The sequence below is a fragment of the Capsicum annuum genome, chromosome 12 (assembly GCF_002878395.1).
Source record: "Capsicum annuum cultivar UCD-10X-F1 chromosome 12, UCD10Xv1.1, whole genome shotgun sequence".
NCBI classification, from domain to species: domain Eukaryota; kingdom Viridiplantae; phylum Streptophyta; class Magnoliopsida; order Solanales; family Solanaceae; genus Capsicum; species Capsicum annuum.
This window is the reverse complement of record NC_061122.1, coordinates 31,900,953-31,925,452: the sequence shown is the minus strand read 5'-3', so window position 1 is coordinate 31,925,452 and position 24,500 is coordinate 31,900,953. Positions and strand designations below refer to the sequence as shown.

Sequence of the window (24,500 nt, the reverse complement as noted above, 5' to 3'; positions counted from 1 at the left end):
CCTTATGTTCAAATGACTCCCATGCTATTGATGTGCAATGTAGATGTTTGTTGGAACACTCATGATGTTAGAATATGAAATTTTGACATTGAGTATATGCATTCCTACCATGTACAAGATTATGATAACCATGTACTTCATAAAATCCCCAACTTATTGTATTATGGATTGCTGATATTGGTAATGTATTCAAGAATGTCATGCCTTGTCAGTTTTCTTTTATCGAGTTCTAGGGGTACTTGTACCTGATAATTTAGTTGTGTGCCTAGAGCCAGTGTCATATTTTCACGATATCCCCAGTCAAGCTATGTTCAGTAGAATTCAGTCAGTCATATGACTCAGGAACACTCAGTAAATTCAGTAATCCCAATAATCTTAGAAAGCTCAAAAATTCAGTAATCTCAGTAGTATATCGTTAGTCAATGAAACTCAATAAACTCAGTACAGTTCACTTCAGTTAATTATGTTCAGTGTCTATTCAGATGGGAGTAGGATTTAGCACCGAGTGAACCCAAGGATGAGGACACACACTGATAGTTGAGGGTATAATCCTTAGAAGCAATCCTTGCGTTCTAGAACTATGCAGCCAGCATAGGTTGAGACATCAACACTGACAGATGAGGGTTAATGAGGTGGATAAACACTGTCAGATGAGGGTCCCACTGTTCTCTTTTGGGAAAACTGCCAGATGAGGATCACCCACAGCTTGTCTTTACCAGTGGAGCAGTATTGACACCCTTCCAATTGGGGTTATAGATTGAACCCCAACTCAGCTATAATGCATTATTTGGGGCATTTCAGTTAGATGACTACTTCCCACAGTCTCAATCTCAGTAAAAGAACTCAGATAGTCCTTCAAATTTTAGGACTGTCAGATACAGTCAACTCAACATAGTATGGAACTCAGCTAGTTCCATCAGAACCTAGACTATCAGATACAATCGCTCAGTATCAGTTATATCAGTCATCAGTAACTTATGTTATCAGTAATCAGACTTAGTAGTCAGTACCATCACGAATTCAGTTACAGTTACTTATTCATCCATGTATTCTCACGTTCATGTTATACAGACAGTTAGCATTGTTCATACATTTGAACCCTTTGCATTCATCCTACCTCACATGCATACCAGTACATGCAGTCGTACTAACGCATTTACGCTATGGTGTTTTATTCTATATTATAGGTTCAAAGGCATGAGCTACAGAGCATCAATAGCATTCCAGTTTCAATAGTCAGAGTTAGCAGTAAGTCCTCATCCTTTGAGGATATGAAAATTACTTTATTTCTTCATTACTTAGTTTTTTCAGTAGTTGTAGTTAGTTGGGGACATGTCCCATCAACTCCTTATTTAGACAGTTTAGTTTTAGAGACTTTTTAGACTACAATATGTTTAGACAGTTTTGTTTCAGTTTGATTTGGTATTGATATACCGTACTTTCAGATGTTATGTTTTATCAGTTTTAAACCTTATGGCCTTTCAGACTTTATTTTCACATTTATACAATATATTATGCAGTGTTTAGGTACATATATCAGTCATGGGTTAGCTTGTGGTCCTTTGGGGTCATGAGCATCATGTAGCGCTCCGGGTACCAGATTCGGGGCGTTACACTTATAAAGTCTTCTAGGTGACAAATGTTAATAATCACCTCCAATGCAAAAATAACCATGCAAAAATCAGATGGACGACTATATATTAATTTTTGATTGCTAAAAGTAACTTTCGGTTTCAGTTGCTGGATGTATTTGGATTTTGGGGCTTTGGGTTGTAGGTAGCAGTGGGCTGTAGCTAAAATTTAAATAGCTAATGGTCTTAGATATTATAAATATTAAATAATAAATATATATATTATATATATTAATATATATGTATATATATATATATGTACGTAATATATATATGTATATATATACTATATATATATATGTATATATATATATAATAATTAAAAAGTATATTAAAATTTTTGGTTTATTTTGGTTTAAACCAAAAATTAAATTATGTCAACCTAAAAATTGAAAATCGAACTGAAATATAGAATTTATAAAAAAATAAACCAAAATTGAATCGAAAAACCAAAGAATAGAAACTGAAAAACCAAAATAATTCAATTCGGTTCGGTATTTGGGTTTTTCGGTATTTATACCCACCCTTAATTCTTTTGATACTTTGTTATTTTCTTTTCTTCTAAAGTTTCAAGAAAAAAAAGCATTTGACTGTCCATTTTGTGGTCAAATTTTACGAACTGCGCATACCTGATTCTTTCCGCTCGAGGGTGGGATACGTAGGCGCCCTTCTTGGGCTCGGTGATCTTTTCAAAAGAAAAAATAGAAAAAGAGTTTGAGAAAGTGTTGAACTCTAACGCATTTGTTATCTCTTATTCAGTTAGTTTAAGGTGGTTGGTTTGTGGCATTCTGGCTGGTCCTCTATATTATACCAAAGTCAAAATGGGGTTAGTTGGGCCCAAAAAAGATATAAAAAGTGACATCATGGATCAAACAAAGAGCTAGGAAAATGAGAGTTTAAAGCAAAAGATTGTGAGACTAAGGCAATAAATGATGAAAATGTATCGAGCTTGGGCCATTGGGTTGCCTCCTCCTTCGTTCCCCACTATTGACCCTACGAATACCTTGAGTTTTCCATCATAATTGCAAAGTTATTTTCTACTATTGTTGATGCACCACAATGCCAACAAGATCCAAACCATTCAACCAATCATACTCTAGCTCCTCAGTATAAGCCTACCACATTCACAACACCACATACTGTTTGTACTTTTGTTGCCCAGCCTTCTACTGAGGCTTCTTTTTTGTCTATCTACCAAACGGGTGAGCTTCCTGAATCTGTTAATAAGTTTATGTTCAACATTCTTGATGATTATTTCTATACTCCTGGGCCTACATTTAAGTTAACTGGACCACTAAAATTTCTTACCAAGAAGCCTGGCATGCCAAAAGACCAAGAGAAAATGGTTAGGAAATAAATAGTGTAGAAAATGATATGAAAAGTTCTCTAGGACTTGAGGGTTATGAAGATGTTTCATATAAAAATTGGGGCATGTCTTCAAGTTTTAACCTTCCTCCAAGATTTGAGATGTCGAAATTTAAGGAGCTTGATGGACATGAGGATTCTGTCAAACATTTGGGATGATATTGCAATCAATTAAGGGAAACTGAATAAAAGAAGAAGAAAAATGCACCCATTGTTGTGCCAGGGCCAAAGCAGAGCTCGAGAGGTCCAACTCACCAATACTGTTAGTCTCAATCTCGATCTTACACATCAGATCCATATACTCACTTGCAACAAGGTTTCTTTTTTTCAAAATCCAAGATATTACATTCTACATCCTCAATATCCTTTGAACAATGCAGAACTGTATACTCATTCATCTTTTTATCCACAATGGCATGCATCGGTCCCTCAATATCATCCTCGATCCCAACAAATTTACGAAGAAACCTCTAAATTCATATTTTAAGCTAGGCCGGAGTTCGCAAAGAGGAGGAAGTCAAAGGATAATTTTACACTAATTAGAGAATCGTTTGCCTTTTTATTTCAGAGATTGAGATAGTTAGGCATGATAACTCCTCTCCTTGGGTACAGTCCTGACTAATATTTAAGAAATTTTGATCCTCATGTATATTATACTTATCATTCTGATGTTCAGGGTCACAATATTGAGGATTGTTGTGCTTTGAAAAGAGAAATAGAAAGGATGATTCAAGAAAAAATTATCACAATGAAAAATATTGACAATACAAGTGTCACACGAAATCCTTCACCAACATACGGTAATGCACAATACATGGGAAACAATGAGTTAAGTAGGGGGATTCAGAACTTATTTGTTGAAAAAAATATGTTGGACAATAGTGGAGACTATAATCATCCTTATATGCAAACTGGTGGCTAAGATGTCAAGCTCAGCAATTGGGAAGACACTTATCTCCTTACTATGAAGGTGGATTTGTATGTTTGACAAGTGTAGAAAAAGAAGTAAAACACATGCTTAAGTAAAGTTAGTGCTGTAAAAATGTCATAAAAGATCATTTATCTTCCACTTTCATATTGTATGTTATGTACATATATTTTTAAGGATTGATATGACAAAGATATTCTATTCTGCTATACGAACATTGTGTCATCCTTTGTTTATCCCATTTAAGCTTTAGTGTTTTTTTGCTTTCATACCCCTCTTTTGAAATCAAGATAAAGTTAGCAAAGTTAAAAAAAGTGTCAAGTAAAAGGATATTAGAAAGTTTCCAAAAAAAAGAAGAGAGAAAAAAAGTGTTAAGAATAAAAAAATGAGATGAGTGTCAAGAAAAATAAAATCAGAAAAAGTTTCCAAGAGAAAAAGAGTCAATAAAAGAAATCAGAATCAAGAAAAACAACAAAATTTCAGAACTACGTGTGACCTGATTCTCATCTCTTGAGGGTGAGTTACATAGGTAGTCCTACTCTGGACTCAGTCCAAGCAAATGAAAAATTTAGAATTACCTAGTCAAAAAAACTGGGGCATGAGTCGATCTTCGTTGTTTGAGTCAATTCCAAAAGTTGTAAGTCCAACCTCACTTCAATTTTCATTTGAGCCTTATGGGATCCTTTCTTTCTAACCCTATCCAAAAGTCAAGTTATAACCAAAGAAAGACCTTTAGATCAATCTTTGAGAATGTTAAGGCTAAGCATACAATGGATATGATAACGCATTCTGGGTACTACTTGTCTTCCTCAGCATAAGAAATCAGGAGAGAAATAAAAATGAGAGAGTCTTATCAGTGAAAATTCTCACGGGCACCGTAAGGTGATGGTAAGTTGAGAAGATAAAAATGAGAGAGTCTTATTGATGAAAAACCTCATGGGCACCGTAAGACAATTGTGAGTTAAGAGAAATGAAAATAAGAAAGTTTCATAGATTCCTATTGGTGAAATTATCATGAACACTGCAAAACGATGGTGAGCTGAGAGAAATGAAAATAAGAGTCTCATTGATGAAAATCCTCACAGGAACTGAGATTAAGAGAAATGAAAATCCTCACGGACATCATAAGGTAATAATGAGCTGAGATAAAGAAAAATGAGAGAGGCCTGTTGGCAAAAACTCTTCAAGGTGTCACTAAAAGAATGAGGTCTATAAGTGCATTTGACCTAAGGAAGCAACTCAGTTTCAGGGATATTGATTCAATAACAATTGGTGAGAGTTTGGATTAAAAGATCAGACAATTTAATCCAAATGTATGCCATAATCATTAGAGTTGACTACCATTTTTAGATAATTTTTTCTTCTATCCTTTTTTTTAAAAAATGACATACATCATCTCTTCTTTCTTCTCTATTTTTCTATTTTGTGCTTTTAATCGGTTATTCAAATAGAAAATTATTGTCATTTTCCTCGTGTCTTTCAGTCAAGTCTATGTCAAAACAAGTGAGAAAGAATTTCAAAATTTGTTGCCAACTTCTTTAATTGCACAAAGCAAGACAAAAGGCCAGCACAAGAAAGAAACATGATTGTAAGCCAAAATAAGTCAAGCACAAAGTTTTGTTAGAAAACAAGTTTGGGGAATCAGGGAATACCAAGGTTCGATGAATTTATATAAGAAACTTAGCAAAATAGACATATTGTGTTTGTTTCAAGAGTCAATCTTAATAACCTGAATTTGGATCAATGGTGCTGCAAGACAATGGCACATGCCATTAGTTAAAAGCAAAATTGAATGGGACAACTGCAATAGCAATCACCTTAAAAGACAAAACCGCAAGCCAACCACCATATTTTAAACTTACAAGTTTTCTTTGTGTGATCAAACAGGAACACTTGCTACCATCGAATCAAAGGCTTTAAAGCGTAAATATTCATAGATGCATTTCCTCATTTTTACAAATGCAAGAGGCAGTGTTGCTGTACAAGTTTGGTAATCACAATTATGATAAAACTCATCATCTTGTAGCCTCCAAGAGACACACTCTCTAATTTGTGTCTTTCATGTCTCATGGCTAGGAGGTGTACTTTCTAATTTGAGTTCTTAATCCTAAAGATGAACTTTTAGTCAAAATTTCTCACTTTAATCTTAAGATATGAACTTGTTGGTCTTGATCATTTAATTTTATGCTCGGGAGGTGCATTTATTAATTAGAGTCTTGATTCACCTTTGCATTATGCATTGTTGCAAGTAGTTATGATTGGGTTTGAGACCCGCAAAATTAAGCTTTTTGATGACAAATTGGGGCTAAAAGAAAATTTAATCCAGTTGTTTGGAACTTCACTTTTGGACCATCCTAGAAAATGAGACTTTATTTTTCTGGAAAATGGAATCTTTCTTTATGAAATTATAAGTTGGGATCTCACCCGTAGAATAGAGTGATGAAATTAAAAGTTAGGAGCCCACCTGAAGAATAGGGTGATAAAATAGAAAGTCCGAAATCCACTCGAAGAACAGGATGATGAATTTGTAAGTCGGCAGCCCGCCTGGAGAACAGAATGATGAAATTCCAAGTTGGGAGCTCGCCCATAGAACAGAGTGATAAAATTAAAAGTCAGGAGCCCGCCTGAAGAACAGGGTGATGAACTAGCAAGTCGGGAGCCCGCCCATAGAACAGGGTGATAAAATTATAACTTGGGAGTTTGCTCGGAGAACAGGATGATAAAATTGAAAGTCGGGAGTCCAACTGGAAAACAGGGTGATGAAATTACAAGTTAAAATCTCACCCGTAGAACAGAGTGATGAAATTGAAAGTAAGGAGCCTATCTGAAGAACAGGATAATGAAATTGTAACTCGGGAGTCTGCTCGGAGAATAGGATAATAAAATTAAAAGTTAGGAGCCCGCTTAGATAACGGGGTAAGGAAATTGAAATTCAGGAGCTTACCTGAAGAACAGGGTGATGAAATAGTAATTGAAGAGCTCGTCCAGAGAATAGGGTGATGATATTGTAAGTCGGGAGTCCACCTGAAGAACATAATGATAAAATTATAAGTCGAGAGCCCGCTCGAAGAATAGTGTAATGAAATTCAAAGTCAGGAGCCCGCCTGAAGAATTGGGTGAGGAGATTGCAAGTCAGGAGTCTGTCTGATGAATAGGATGATGAAATTACAAGTCGGGAGACCACCCAAAAATAAGGTGATGAAATTGAAAGTCAACAGATTAAAAAATAACAAGTCAAAAGCCCACCTAGAGAACAAGGTGAAGAAATTAAAATTCAAGCAACAAGGTGAAGAATTTTAAAGTCAAGCAATAAGGTGAAGAAATTGAAAGTCAAGCAACAAGAAGAGGAAATGGAAGGTCAACAGATTGAAGAAATAGCAAGTTAGGATTCTGCTTAGAGAACAAGGGGAAAAAAAATTAAAAGTCAAGCAATAATGTGAAGAAATTGTAAGTCAGGAGCCCACCTGGAGAATAGAGTGAAGATTTTCAAATTCAAGTTCAAATTCAGAAGTACCGCTAACAGAACACAGTCAATTTTCTAGTTCATCTCCAACACCAAATTTTATATGGGGAAAGAATTTGTTCTCATGTTCAACCCAAAGAAGATCAGACCATTTGTCACTTTTGAAAGCATCGGAGACTCAAGTCAAGAGTCAAAAAAAACTGCATAGATAGGACTTTTGTAATACAGTTGTCTTTTTAACTTGTAATTTTTATTTTTCTGTAATGACAGAGTCGTGGACGAGAACCTCAACAAGGCCTTACTCGGCTCTCTAACTTAGTATGGTCCCTCTCCTTTTCAACCTTGGAAATACATTTGCCTTGACTCTCACATAACTTGAGACAAGTAGAATACCCAAAATCAGGACTCGGTTGCCCTTCTTCCTTCTATTTCTTTCTTTTGAATAATGATCGAGATAAAATACTATCTCGTTCATTACTTCTTTGTTTGAAAACACATTGTGTTTACATCCAAAGAAGGGCATGATGTAGACACATAATTTTGTCCTTTCAAAAGTCAACTTTCACCTATTTACCCTTATTGTACCATATACCTCACCCCCGTGTGATGATTCCTCCACTAAAAATAAAATAGCAAATTCTTAACAAAAAATAACAACTTACCCTAACTAATTTGGACACCTCACCACCTCATCCACCTCATCCCACCTCCTCTACCCATGTGCTCTCCTATCCTTATCCTTTTTAACGTTTTGGGGGGCGTTCTTCTTGAATGTACCCTTACCCATTTTAATGTTTTTTGGGGCCTTTCTCTTGAACATAATACACACTCACTGGAATACGGACTGATACTTATAATAAATATGCACACACAGATACTCCTCCAAGGAGAGAATACTCATTTGCCATTGAGATATATGTACATAGAGAAAACTATAGAGTGAATTGAAAAAGGAAATAGAGGGAATTGGAAGAGAAAAACAAGCAGTAAAAGAGGGAAGAGATTGGGATTTTGACATGAGAGAAAAAAAAAGTAAGAACAGTGAAAACTAATAGAGGATTGAAGAGAATAGGGAGAATACAAAGGAAGAAGAGAGAAAAACGGGTAGAAGAAAAGAGTTTGAGATTTTCTGGCAAAGTTTCGCCGGCAACGACACCTTCCACCATTGATTTGCGTCAATTCTGGTGAATTATTATCGGAAAATGCTTTCCTAAATTGTCAACTCTGATTTTTTGCCAAACCCCCTAAAATTATTAACCAAATCGTTCCATTTGTGAAAACAAATTACCATCAATTCACCCACCGAAACCCACCCCAAAATAAACCCGTTCCGATTAAAATCCACTGAAAAACTGCCCACCAGAAAGACAGCAGCTTCGGCTAGAAACTGTCACCGCAAAACACCATAAAAATCAGAGAGAGTCACCGGGTTTGAGGCAAAACAGGGAATTTGAGTTCCACCATTTAAGCCTTGTTTTGAAATCTAGATTTGGGTTTCATTTTGAAGTTTCTCTATTGGTTCAGATTTTATCGATTTGGGGTTCGTATTGAGGCTTGATTCAAGGTTTTTGGGTGTGGTCTCATCTTTCATTCACATATTTGGCATAATAAAAGCTTTAATTGAAGTCTCACTCTATTCTTTCCCTCTTTTTATTTCATTGTTTATTATATTGGTGCATTATTGAATTGAACAGTATGTGTTGATTGATCCTTGTTGGTGGTGAATAGTTGCTTGGTGTTGATTTATTATTGGTTCCCTTTGTTATGGATTGTATGAAGATGATATTTCATTTGAGAATTAAAATCGGTTGTTTGGGGGCGGGAATTGACCTTGATAAAAGTGAATATGGATTAAATTGATTAATTTTGATGTTGTTGAACGTGATACTACCATGATAGATTGAAATTGGTAGGCAAACGATAGGTTGGGTAGGCAGATTTAGGGATTGTGGATTGTTGAATGTTTGAATGTTTGTTGAATGATTTTATTTTATTGCATTTGAATAAATTGTACTTAGTTGGCCGGGAAATGCCTCGAGAAAACTTGTATTCATTCACTGGGGAATGCCCCGAAGTATCATGTACGTAAAGGAGGCTCGTGATCAAGGCCCGAGGCATCGGTTAAAGAATAGCTAGGGCAATTAGAATAGTTTAGGGTTTTATTTCAGCAATTTTATTTTTGGTTTGTAGTAAATTGGACTGGACATTATGTTTTCGGACTTTTGATTGTTTCGGTTGTTTGTTTTCTTGTTTATGTGTTTTGTTAGTTTATCATTTCATAGTGTCGTACTAACCGATATACTCCATGAAGTGATCGTGGTCGAACCACGGGATCGAGGGGTGCCCAACACCAATTCCTCGGTCAACATAATTCCTTAATTGGAGTCTCCGTTCGTGGATCACTTTTAAAGAGTCAAAATTTTTTTGAAAAAGAATTTCTAAAGGTATCTCGACACAACAGATTTATACCAAGTGGCGATTCTAGAATTTCATTGTAAAAAGTGTTTTTTGAAACAAATTTTCATTTCTGTCACTTTAATAATATAACTCTTTTAAAAAAAAAAAATCTTCTTTCTGATAAAAAAAAAAGGTGTGACAATGTACCTTCGTCCCCTACCCCCACTCCCCACCTGCCTGTGGATGTATTAGTAGCACTAGCCCAATACTATATCTTGTGTAACTACTACTATTTCTTATGATGCATAATATAAATAAATAAATAAATCTCTTTTTTTTTTTAAAAAAACAAAAGTTATTAAAAAGGAATTTTTCAGACGAACTAAAATAAGCGAGACAGACGAACTAAAATAAGCGAGACAAACAAATTGAAAAAGAGAAAGTAATTTTATCTAATGAGAAGAAGTCAAACATAGTTTGCTACAGTTGTATACATTATAAGTAACAGGTCATGACAGTACTTACAATTGAGAAGATTGTCTGCATGTTCGAATAAGGTTAAAAAAGATAGAAAATAATTTCCGTTTGCCAGAATAACATTTAAAGTACTAGAGCCGACAGCTTTGAGAAGAAGAATAAACACCACCTTCCAAAACCTCTATTACGTCCCGTGAAACTTCCTGCTTGCCCACCTCTCACTCCAAACCGTGACTTGTAATTGATTGTTTAATTTGGAAATAAGTTATTTCCGAATAACTTATGTTAAAATGGTTATTTTATTTTTAATTTGATATAAAGTAATATTATAATTTTAAAAAAAGTTATTTTGTAATTTTATTTTTATTAAACATTGAATAAATTCATCTCAAAAGTAATTTTAAAATTAGTTATACTTTATTCCTCGTACCAAACAAGTCCTAAGGTTTTGGCATTATTTTGTTTCACTGCTCAAAGTTTATATAATTTGAAGTTTCGTAATTTATATGTCATGATGTTTTTTAGTAGTAACAATATATGAAGAGTAGAAGCAAATTTTGAAATAAGAAAATGAAATGAGAAATATCGTTTTTCGGAACAAACGAGTAAGGAAATTAGTGCAACATAAATATGTATATATCCATCTATTTAATTTCATATGTTATAATTTGGTTGGACACAAAATGTAAAAGATAAAGTAAGACTTTTGAATTTATAATAAGTATCGAATATATTGTAACTTTTTTGTGGTTATAAAATCTTACTATTAAAATCATATAAAATGAAAAGTTTAAATCAAATTGCATAAAATTTTCAAAAATTATCTAAAGAAAATACTGTCAAAAAGGCATCTCGGTGCACTAAAGTTATCGCTATGTGCGACGTTTGAGGAAGGGTCCCACCACAAGAATGTATTGTACGCTGTCTTATCTTGCATTTCTGTCTGAGTCTGTTTTTAAGGCTTGAACTCGTAACCTCCTGATCACATGACAACAACTTTACCAATTACTCTAAGGCTACCCTTCGAAAGAAAATATTGTCATACAAATTAAATTGAGATGGAGAAAGTATGTGTATACACATGACTTATTATATTGTTTGGTAGGGATGATAATAAAATTAATTTTGAAATATCTCATGACATTATTTCCTTTCAAATTTGCTAATGAGTATTATTGAGTTCCAGAATTAACTTATCTCACACCATTTCAGCATAAAGTTATCCCACAAAAATATTTTAAATTCATAAAATATTCTTATTTATCCTATCTTACCACCGAGAACCGGCCCATACTATCTTATATTCCATACGTAATTACTTAATGGCATACTATCTTCTGTCATTCAATAAATTTATTGCTTACCATATTTGAAACTAACCCCAACGGCCAACTCACCTAAACCATGCACCAGAGAAGAAAACGTTATCCCATTTAAAATGGCTATACATACCAATTCTCCAATCACATGTTATAACTTCACAAAAATATCTCCTCATTTCAACTCAATGACATCTCAATATTTTCCTCTAGCAACATTCTTCTCCATTTTCCTCTTCTTTTCTTTTTCTTCCTCCGAACGCTCTTGGTCGAAAAATTCACTTACATCTATTTCCGTACCTCCTTCTCCTTCTCCATCTCCGTACCCGAATGCTCCTTTTGAAATTCAAGAAGCTTGTAAAGCCTCACGGGACCCACCAACATGCCAATCCGCATTAACGGAACCTCCATACCTACCGTCAAATCTAACGGCCGTACAAATCATCCTCTCCGCATTAAGCATTTCATCCCAAAACCTTACTAATGCTCAAATAACGGTGAAGAAACTCCTCGATACCGCCACGGGCAATGTCAATGTCACCGTGGCCTCGAAAAACTGCCTCCTGGGATTGAGTTATTCTGCATACAGATACAATAAAACGGCTGATGCAATGCGGCGTGGTGAAATAAAGAATGTTCGCGCATGGATGAGCGCGGCTCTAGGCTACCAAATTAGTTGTTCGTCGAACTTACTTAGAGTAAATGGAACCCTTCGAGTGGTAAAGACATTAGAGTTAATGAACACGTTAATAGGGTTTACTACTAATGCTTTATGGATGATGGTGAATTATGATATTCACGGAAATGAAATCGAGTCGTGGGGCCCACCAGAAACAGAGCGAGACGGGTTTTGGGAAGTCGGGTCAGGGTCAGGATCCGGGTTTGGGTTTAAAGGTGGGTTGCCATTGGGTTTGAAACCGAATGTGACGGTGTGTAAAGAGGGTGGGTGTGATTATAAAATGGTGCAAGAAGCGGTGAATGCGACCCCGGATAATTTGGGACCCGGAAAGTTTGTGATATGGATTAAAGCCGGGTCGTATGGTGAGATAGTTCGGATTCCCTTGGAAAAGAGAAATGTGGTATTTTTGGGTGATGGCATGGGCAAAACCATCATTACAGGATCACAAAGTGTTGGCCTAATGCCTGGAATGACCACTTATGAATCTGCCACCGTTGGTAAGTGAATTATCGTTTGACACTTTACTATTCCCTTAAATTAATTTAATTTTAAATTTCTTATTTTATTTGAGATAATATAAATTCGCAGCAAGAGAAATGTGTTGGTCATAGTTTTAAATAAAGGTTTCGATTAGATATCGTCACATAAATTGAAATAGGAGGAAATTATAATTTCTTTGGACGGCAAGAAAATTTTTAGAAGCAGCCAATTTGTACTTATTATCTCGTCTCCTTGTTATTGTCGTACTGTTTTTGTTACATTCAGAAGGAATCAAAGCTGATAAGCTTTGAATGGCTGGCTAAGAAATTAAATTATTCGTACCTTTTCATAAACAAATTGTTTTGCACAGTTGACTAATTTGAGGAAATGTTTATTGTTTTATGGTCTAACAAAAGACTTAATTGAAGCTTAATATTATTTTCATAGTTTACCACTACTAATTATATAATAGTCTAAAAGGTAAATTGCCTTTAAATACACTCAAATATTTTAATATACGCATGTGCCGACTGTTCCTGCATGTTAAAGAAATGGATATTTGGTCTAACTCAACCTCAAAAGCTAGCTCATGAGAGGAGGATTGCCCAAGACCTTATAAGGAGATCAGAGACCCTTTAACCCACCGATGTGGGACTCAAACACTTTTAACTTTCGTAAATGAGAAATTAAAGAAATAATACGCTAGATGCTGTTGCTTACAATATCGAGAAAAATTATGTATCACCTATGTTAAAGTGGTTTTTCGAGACTACTGTGTGTTCGCGCCAATGATCCAACAAAGAGGCAAAGTAATGGTATCTTTCTTTCCATTACATTCTCTGCTCCCCTCGGAAAACTCCATTACAAAACATGCTAGGAAGATGCTAGTTACAATATCAAGAAAAGATGTATCACTTTCTAGCTCTGCCCCGACTTGATGGTGGGAGAAAAAATTATTTTTACTTTGGTCATAAAATTAGTGTTTATCATGTAATTATACTTTATAAATAATCTGATTATATAAATTATCTTTTATACTGTCAGTACATAAAAGCTAAATCAGTTTTTTTATGGCTGAGTTCTTGATCTGGCCTTCATTTTTTCTTTCTAAAATAGGAGTAAGTGGTGATGGATTCATGGCTAGTGGCCTAACAATCCAAAACACAGCCGGTGTTGATGCTGGACAAGCAGTAGCCTTCCGGTCCGATAGCGACCTCTCGGTGATCGAAAACTGTGAGTTCCTAGGCAATCAAGACACGCTTTATACCCAATCATTACGCCAATACTTCAAATCATGTCGCGTTCAGGGGAACGTAGATTTTATTTTTGGTGACGCGGCTGCATTTTTCAAGGACTGTCACATTCTAGTCACACCTCGGTTGGTTGATCCCGTAAAAGGTGAAACTAATGCAGTAACGGCTCATGGTAGGTTAGACCCTGGACAATCAACTGGATTCGTCTTCCAAAATTGTTCCATCAATGGAACGAAAGAGTACATGAATTTGTATCATAGTAACCCGAACGTGCATAAAAATTACCTTGGAAGGCCTTGGAAAGAGTACTCGAGGACAGTTTTTGTGAACTGTAATTTGGAGATTTTGGTCCGCCCTGAGGGATGGATGCCATGGAGTGGTGATTTTGCGTTGAAGACGCTTTATTATGGTGAATTTAATAGTAGTGGTGCTGGGGCTAATGTAACAGGGAGAGTGCCATGGAGTAGCCAAATTCCAGCTGAACATGTTCATTCTTATTCACTGAAGAATTTTATTCAAGGTGATAAGTGGATACCTTCAACTTCTTAGAATGCTGCTATCCAGGCTTACTATTTGTTACAAATTTAGTGAGATTTTTATCGGAAAAAATTACACAGATAGAATAATTTAATAATTACGTGGTATGATTAATGTTTTAAAAAATTACAATTCATAGTTAATAATTTTTAATAATTACATCGTATGGTTAATGTATATATTAAAGGCAAGTAAAACTTTCTCTCTCGTAATTAATTTTTTGTTTTATCTCTTAGCTAATTGGAGTGTTTAGCAACAATAGGTCATTCTTTTATTAAACGTTTTTAGCGGCAGTTTCCTCCTAATTCAACAGGTCTCAAAGTTTATTCTAATATATATCAAAGAATATTTTTCTTTCTATTTCTTCTTCCAAATTTTCTAGTATTTTGTGTTTTTTCCTACACATTGTTATATTTTTTTCATAGAAGATTTTCTTAATTCAACTAAATCGTTATCAATTGTATATTATGTGTCAATTATACATGCTTATATGTATAAGTTGTATATTAATTGTATATATGATGTAATTGTATAAGTCGTATGTGTATAAGTCAATTGTCTAAGTCGTCTATGTATAAGTCATACATGTCAACTGTATATATCAATTACATAAGTCTTATATGCATAAGTTGTTAATTGTATATGTACATATATGTCGATTGTATATGTCAATTATATAAGTCATATATGTATACGTTGTTAATTGTATATGTACATCTAATTTCTGTTTTTTTTTTCAATTGTATATATGAATGTTTGTATATTATCATAGTGTATATTAAATAATATATATCTGTATATATACATTTGCAGAATGTATATTGAGTGTGTATATATACATTTTGCACAGTATATATACAAATATACAATTCTTGAAATTATAAAAAATAAAAGAATGAGAAAGAGGGGGGGAGCGAGATAGAGGGATGAGAATGGAGGAAGGAAAGAGAGAAGGAGGAGAGAGGAGAGAAAGGGGGAGAGAAAGGGAGGAATTTAAGGTATATGTATGTTTTGTAATTATACAAACTTTAATTATACTTTGTAATTATGGACAAAAAGTTACCTATATCTGAAGGGAAGCGAGATAGAGGGATGAGAATGGAGGAAGGGGAGAAAGATGAGAGAGAGACCGAGGAGAGAGGTGAGAAAGAGGGAGAGAAAGATAGGAGTTTAAGGTATATCTATGTTTTGTAATTAGCTAATTATGCGAACTTTAACCATGCCTTGTAATTATGGACTAAAAGTTATCTACATTTAAATTTTTGCCTTTTTAGAGTATATTAGTATCCAAAGTACTAGACTTTGATGAATTTAGTACTTGAAAAAAAGAAAGAAAGACAAGTATTTTAGGCCCCAAATTTGAGGGACTCATTTTCTTTTTAGCAATAATAGATTTTATAGATTATTTTGAAGAAAAATATTAGGTACTATTTGTAGAAAAGTAAATTTATATATAAAAGGAAAATTTTTTTAGAAGAAATTTGTCATATCTGGAGCAGTGTTTTTAAAGGCGGAGGCGTAAAGAGAGACGTTTTACCTGGACGGAGCGAGGCGTAAGCCCCAAGGCGATGAGGTGTAAGCCCCATAGATCCTTTATTTTTTTAATAATTTATAAATTAATATTATTACAAATAAATATTTTTTTAAAAGAGATAAATCATCCAAAAAGATAAAATATATATCAAAATAATAAAAAGAAATAAGTGGAAGATGCATCTAAAACTGTTTCAACAAAAAAATAATCAAAATCACATAAACAACTAATATATAAAGTCACCTAAGAAAATTGAAGGAAAGGTGTCATTTAAGTCTTGAATGAAGGATTTGTGACATTGACCAACTTAAAAAGTCAAACATAGTTAGAAAACTTGATTAAGTTAATTGTGGACTTAATTAATATTTTCAAACCTTTCTAATTTTTCAAAAATACAAATTAACTCACACCCCTCTCATTTCTAAATCAACCGTCTCTCTCTCCTCTCTCTCTCGACAGTCTCTCTCAACTCTCTCCCAACCAACAGTTTTGCAAAATTTCTTTCTTCAATCCCCGACGTCTTCAAGTTCCGGCGACAAATAGTTGGGCGAGTTCTTTTCAACTTTCAACTGTCAATCGACGTGACAAGCAGTGTTCTCCGGCGACAACAACTTTGTGTTCTTCTTCGTCCCATTTCTTCTTTCACAGGTAAAAAATTATGTCTTCTTAGTTATAAAGAAACAGAGGAACTTAAACCAACTTCTATTCTAGTATTGGTTAAAAATTTCAATATTTTTTGCTTAAATTTGAAATATGGACTGAATAAAATCCTAATTTCTAGTATTTCTTCTCTACTCTTTTCGGTGTGAAATATAATTTTTTGTTGTTATTGTAGTTCTTATTGTCGAACTGTTGATTTAATTTGTTGTTATTTTTTTTTATCACCGTTGATGTTCTTAGTGTGTGTGTGTGTTGTATTGGTGTTACTGGGTTGATTTGTTGTTTTTCTTGGTAAAAATAGTGTTGAAATAGATGAATCATCTGACGCAATAGATGAACTATCTGGTGCAATAGATGAAACACCTGATGCAACAGATGAAATATCTGATGCAACAGATTAGACATCTGATGCAACAGATTAAACATATGATGTAACAAATTAAATATCTGATGTAACCGATGCAAATCTGATGAAATAATAAAAATTTGATGCAACAGATGAAATATCTGATGCAACAAATTAGATATCTGATGCAACAAATTAAACATCTGATGTAACATACGCAAATCTGATGAAACAATAAAAATCTGATGGAACAGATAAATAATCTAACAGATCATTCATCTATTGCGACAGATGACTCTTCTGTTTGGAAGAAATCTAAATAATATTGATCCAATAAATAACTCATTTTACAAAAGATGAGTGATCTATTTAAACAGATGAGTGATTTATTTTTATTATTTCCAACGGATTACTCATCTGCTGCAACAGGTTGGTTATAGGTTGCAACAAATAACCTACCTGCTACAACTGATGAGTGATCTATTTTTACCGTTTCCAATGAATTACTCATTCGCAGCAACAGGTTGATTATAGGTTGCAATAGATAATCTACCTAGTGCAACAAATTAGTGATTTGTTTTTATTGTTTCCAACGAATTACTCATCCACTGCATTAAGTTGGTTATAAGTTGCGATAGATAACCTGCTTGGTGCAACAGATGAGTGATCTATTTTTATTGTTTCCAACGGATTACTCATCCGCTGGAATAGGTTGGTTATAAGTTGCGACAGATAACCTACTTGGTGCAGTAAATGAGTGATCTATTTTTATTATTTCCATTGGATTACTCATTCATTGTAATAGGTTGGTTATAAGTTGCAACAGATAACCTACCTGGTGCAACAAATATGTGATCTATTGGAACTATTATTTTACTGTTGTACATGTTAGATATACTGTTATCCCTTTTTAATGATGCATTATTCAATTATCATCTATTTTATATTCCTGTTATTTTTAGATTATATGGCTCATAAAAGTCCAAGTAAAGGAACAAGTGAAGCAGCTAGGCTACATCCATCACTCTATGAGTTTACTTTACAATTGTTATCTCAATTAGGAGCAAAATACGATGAACATGGGGGGAGGAATGTTTCAAAAGAGATGATCCAAATGATAATAGCCCTTCTATCAAAGAGTTAGTCCAAACCTTCAGCATTGATCTTTATCCTGTTAGAATGCAGTACGATGGTGCCACAGATTTAATGAGTGATTTCGTGGTTAAGTCAGCCATGAAAAAATCTTTTGACACCTTCAGAAAAATACTTTGAGAATAAAAATTAGATGCTTATTTCAGGGACAACTGCTTTGGGTAATATCTTGATTTGCCAGAGGACAACAGTGCTTGTTTCCAAAGAAAAATGGTATATGATTTTCTCAAGCGTAGGTTTATGTATGAAAATAAAGATAAGATGAATGAGGTGTGGATAAATTACTATGGCATGCCTGTTTGTTTTGGTTGGAAGGAGTTTGCCATAGTTACTGGACTAAAATATTATCCTCCATCTCCTTCTCAAGTTATACCTATTCTAACCTAAAAAAGCACTCCACACACCCAAAAAAGACAAAGGCAAGTCGAGTGATTGTGACGACTTGGTGTCCATTGTTGGTCCAAGCTTCAAAAATAAAAATTGATAAAAACGTTGAAAGGTAAAAGAGTTTCAAAGAAGCACAAGCAATCATTGTGCTTGGTTTGGTTTTTTACATAATATTCTTTGGGCGAGAGACGTTAACAACAACATACCACTTGGTTTGATAAAAATCTCCGAGGATCTTGAGGCATTTAAAAACTATCTTTGGGGTTATGAAAACTTTAAAATAACTGTCAAATATTTGTTGACTCCGTTAACGCCAAAGACAGTCAACTTATATGGCTTTCCATATGCTTTCATGGTAAATGTTTCTTTTATTATGATATAATTCATTTTTTATTCAATAATGGTTTTGATTTATTAGCGTTATTTTATAGGCTTGGGCGTTTGAAGCCACTCCTTATTTGAGACAACAAGTGAACTACCAGGAAGAAGTTTTCTGTCCAAGAACCTTGAGATGGTTGTTGGCCAAAACTGATGAAAATGCAAAATTTCTTAATCTCTTCAACCCCCCGAAGGATGCAGTAAATATAATTATAATTAAGTTTTTATTTTAATTAATATTTTTTTGAATGATCTAATTATCATTCTAATATATGTAATGATTTATATTAGATTGTGCATCCGCCGCTTGTTCCGACCAATTGAGAGTTGAAGATGTCATTTTTTCTTACTCTTAGGTCTGTGCAAGCATTATCGGACCCTAAGGTCATTAAAAAAATAAAAATGAATTGTTTAGAGCAACAACCATCATAAGAAAAATAATTTTGGAGGGTGGGCTTGTTGTTGTTGATGGCTATAGTGGTGATGGAGCGGTTGGTGGTGGTAGTGGTGCTACTATTGTGTTAATGATAATCCTCTTACAGTTTTTAGAACAAACCATTATGAGTATGATCATACTGGTTATACAGATTTTGTTTCTCCTAGCGAATGTTCTGCATACAAATGTCAAGACTGCAAGGCGAAATATGATGTAGTGATTAATGCTATTAATGCTTTAATTGCTTCTGCAAAGGAATTGATAATGAAGAGGGGTGTCATTCCATCAAATAGAATTTTATATCCATCCACTCTATTAAAGATTAAGGCTAAAAGGAGAAGGAAAGTAATTTCCAAGGCATTATCAAGCATCCAAAAAAGCGAAATTGCAACTCATCTGTCCGTGTGTTGCACTATTGAGCAATGTACAAGGGCCACAATAGAGCAGCACGAGCTGAAGAAGGTGAATATATATAGTCTATTCCAACTAACAAACAGACACATATCTGTTTCAACAGATGACACATCTGCTGAAAATTATCAAATAGATATATACATTTATTACAACAGTTGACTAACCTGTTGCATCAGATACATTATCTGTTGAAACATATGTCTTGTTTGTTTTAGAAAATCAAACACCTCTACATACTATTTTTATTTGTACCAAAAGATGACCTATCTGATACAACGGATGGGTCATCTGTTGGGACAAATTAAATCAAGACTTCCCACTATTTCAGTTTTTCCAAATAGATGAGTTATATGTTGCAACAGACGGTTCATCCATTGGAAATTATCATACAGGTCTTCCTCATGTTATAATTTATCCCAACAGTTAATCCATCTGTTGCAACAACAATACAATCTGTTTGAGACTATTTAAAACAGGAGGAGGACCTGTCTGATTTGCTAAAACAGACGAGTTATCCTTTTCTTTTTTTTTATCTGTGATTAGCATTGACCAATTCTGGCTTTTCAGGTGGATGTCACTGTACAAGCTACTTCTGACCAACATTGATAACATGCGACTCTTTTTATGAAAATACGGAGAAGCGAAAGCGTAAAATCCATATGCAAGCAACATTAAAGATCCACGATGACCAAAGCCAAATTTCATAGCACTGGATGAACAACAACTTATCCATATTGAGTAGATTTTTATAGCTTGAGTCTGTAAAAGTAATAACCTCACCCCTCTTCAAGAATTGTTGGCATCAAAACTTAAATTCTTGATTTATTTGTTGAGATCTGTACCCATAATAATTTTTTTATATTTCATTTATTTGTTGATTTATTTCATGTAATTTCCATGGGCTTTGATTTATTTTTTGCCTACGAATTTTATTTTATCATTAGATTTGAACGTATTAATTGAAATAGAATACTAGATTCCAATATTGCAACAGATAAGGTATTTATTGCAACGGGCAACATATCTGTTGAAAAATATCAAACAGATTTATACATATGCTGCAACATGTAGGTAATCTATTGGAAATTATCAAACAGGTCTTCCCACTATTGCAATAGATAGACTTAGATAGAAACATCAATATAATGCAACAGATGACCAACCTGTTGCAACAAATAAACTATCTGTCAGAACAGGTAGAATATCTGTTACAACAGATGGACAATCTGTTGCATTATAAAAAATTTAATTTTCAGCAGACATAAAAAATTATCACTACATGTAAAGTGAAGTGACTTGAAATAAAAAAGGGGAAACCCATCGACAGACACCTAAAGTTGTAGCGACCTTTCACTTTGGCAGCTCACATGTAATTCACGCAACCAAGGCTCGTTGAACCCCCATTTTTGCTGACTTAGCGTCTAATTTGGCCCCCAATGATTATTTTTTCCTCTTCTATATTCATCTTCTTCCTAAAATTTAATCCTAAATTCTCAAATCTTCTTCTTCATCATTTTTTTCTCTATCCAAATTCTTAAAATTATTTGTATTTTTTTTTCGCATATTTTTTTTTATTTTTTCCAATTGAGCTTGAAAATGTCGAGCTCATCTTCCACTATTTTTTATGATAAAGATTTTTGATATTGTAAGTATGGTCATGAATATCTATTGAAGACTTCTTGAACTCAACAAAATCCAAGTCATAGGTTTTTTACTTGTAAGATTTTAAAGGTAATATTTTTTTATTTAATTAGTTTATTAATTATTCACTTGTAATTAATTTGTAATTGTGGTCTTATTTTTATAGAAGTTGGGTGGATGTGATTACTTTGATTGGTAGGAAGAATGACACCCTTCACAAGAAAATCGTGTAATCTGAAGTTTATTGAAGAAAGTCAAGGCTTTTGAAGAGAAACAAAATCGAGTAAGAAGATACTACATGGTTGGTGTTATTGCTACTGGTTTGGTGTTGTTGGGCACATGAATATTCAAGCCTAATTACTGAAATTTTTATGGTGGTGTATTCGTATTTTCTACTAGTTTGGTGTTGTTGAGCACATGGATATTCAAGCGTAATTGTTGTAAAATATCAAAAAATTGCCACTACATGTAAAGTTATGTATGTAAAGTGAAGTGACGAAATAAAAAATCATTATTTCTGAGGCTCTTCTTTATACACAGGCTCCAAGCATCCAGTTAGTACCCCATAAGCCTAGACCTCTTGCATGTTTTCCACAACGTTATCGCATAGAAAGATCGTTGGCTCAGCACTTTTTGTGTCAGTTAGCAAACATTTGATGTGTGCAAGCGCGTGTGACCCGCACGTGGCACCGATTTTTATTTTTTGGAAGGTTCATGTCTTTGTTTCGACCTTCAAAATCCCATGGTTTCTTGATCAACAAATTCACTGGCAAATTGCTACATGATCTTCTTTATACACAGGCTCCAAGCGTCCAATTAGTACCCCATAAGCCTAGACCTCTTGCATGTTTTTCACAGCGTTGTATCACAGAAAGGTTGTTGGCTCGACAATTTTTATGTCAGTCAGCAAACATTCGATATGTGCAAGCACGTGTGACCCACACGCGACATCGATTTTATTTTTTGGAAGGTCCATGTCCTTGTTTCAACCTTCAAAATCCCATGGTTTCTTCGTCAACAAATTCACCGGCAATTGATCCATCAGTTTATTCTTCTTCAACAAGATGGGGAACAACTCCAATAGTAGCTGCATGTGGGTAAAAAAATCGGCCTCGTCCAAGGCAGGTAAGTTTCAGTCATAAACCTTGATCTTTCTCTCCTTGAGTAGTATCTCAAAAGCCCGATAATGTATGTCGTCCATGTTCATGACTCCAAGAATCCTCTTTGCCCCATTCCAGATCTTGCCATGTGGATTTGACCTCTTCCCTCTAACATATTTATCATTTTTTAAGTCCATTGGAACCCAAAAACTAACGAATAAAATCCCGTACCACCAGGAGTTGGCGCTCACTTACTAAGATCATCGTACCTATTCTTGAAATTCTTGTAGAAGTCGAGGTCCATTATCCTATCGACAACATCATAAGCCTCCGAGTATGCTAATTGCCTGCCCCTCATGAGGCAAAGAATTTCTTCAACATACTGTGATATAAGAAGTCAATTTTAAATAGGTTAGTAATTTTAAAGGAGGAAAACATAGTGGAAAGATGCAAGGTATGGTCCATCTGTTGCAGAGGGTTCTCTGAATCTGTTTACAGATTATCCATCTAATGCAACTTATGCAAGAGATGAGTAATATGTTGCAATAGAACTACCACAAGTTGCAGCAGAATACATAGCTGTTGCAATATATAATACATCTATTACGTAGTTTCTTCTTCATGGAGTAGATTAGAAGGCTAGGTTAGGAAAAGTAAACTTACCCTGTCCACGTACTGCGTACATATATTTGTCATACTCTTGAAGTCTTAGGCGAAAAAGGTATAGATGGGGTAATCTTGTGAGCCTTTCTTGGTATTCTTGGCCCATCGCAGACTCATCTTCTGTTTGCCCCAAGTTCCGCGTATATGTCCACCTTCTTGAATGACTGCTGAACTTTAGCAAATTTTGGAGAGGGAGGAGTAGTAATTTTTTTTTTTCTATTGGAAAGTACTTGGCTGATTACTCTTTTTTTTCTCCCAATCTCCACTGTAGGAGTGTATGGCTCCCTTACCTTCTTGGATGGTATGACACCTCTCCTGGATTTCAATTCCTCAATAGCTTTAGCGATAACCTCTATTTTTTCAAAGAGTTTATCCTAGCTGTCCTTGTACTCTTTGCATTTGCAACGAGAACATGAGGATAAAGAGGGTGAGAGGGACTGATGTAAGGGTGAGAGGGGCCTTTGGTAAGGGTAAGAGGGACCTGTGAAAGGGATATTTTCAAACATATTTATTTTTTCTCGAGCATCAACATGCTCATTATCACGAATGGCATTAGCATAAGCATGCCTGCCACTAATATCAACAACTACACCAGCAACACCCCCTGAAAAACACCCAGATCTATTGTAGTAGGTTGGTCATAAAGAGCCTCAACATTAGGCTGACCTTGCCTAACTGCTCTTCTTATGGCTGTTGTTCCAAACTATTCCTTTTTTATTAACTCCACCGTTGGTTATGCTATTGTATTAATAAGACCTAGAGTAATAATAGAAGTCATCCCCAAATATTTCTCAGTAGGCACGATCAATGGATGCACAACCTATAAAAAAGACAGATACATTTAAATCATATAATAATTTGCAGTTAGTTGAGTTACATGTTAACACGAATAACTTATGCAACAGATGATCTTTCTGTTGCAATAGATAATCTTTCTATTGCAATAAATTAATAATATGTTGCATCAAATTACCCATCTGTTGCATAATTTGCTATAGATAGGTAATCTGTTGAGTCGGGTTCAGAGAACCAAAGCAACAGATAGGTAATCTAATGTGAAATATGAATCATCTATCGTTACCTATCTGTTGTACCAGTTGCAGTGGATGGGTACTCTATTGCAATAGATAACCTATCTGTCGCAACAGATGGCACATATTATGCTATAAATGATGTTTTTACCACAATAGCTAATTTGTCTGTCGTAATGGATTAGCAATATATTGTATTAGATTACCTATTTATTGCATAATTTGCAGT

The 24,500-nt window shown here is 34.5% G+C and overlaps 1 protein-coding gene and 1 pseudogene across 1 annotated transcript; both read left to right on the top strand.

Annotated features, from left to right (window-relative positions):
• The first annotated feature begins 11,555 nt into the window (after positions 1 to 11,555).
• On the top strand, positions 11,556 to 14,764 carry LOC107851475 (probable pectinesterase/pectinesterase inhibitor 51). The gene is made up of 2 exons (XM_016696510.2): positions 11,556 to 12,756; positions 13,856 to 14,764. Exons 1-2 carry the CDS (start codon positions 11,700 to 11,702, stop codon positions 14,539 to 14,541), a joined length of 1,743 nt encoding a protein of 580 aa, XP_016551996.1. The 5' UTR covers positions 11,556 to 11,699; the 3' UTR covers positions 14,542 to 14,764.
• Positions 14,765 to 15,576: 812 nt separating this feature from the next.
• LOC107849322 overlaps positions 15,577 to 24,500 on the top strand; it is a 69,691-nt pseudogene continuing 60,767 nt past the window's right edge.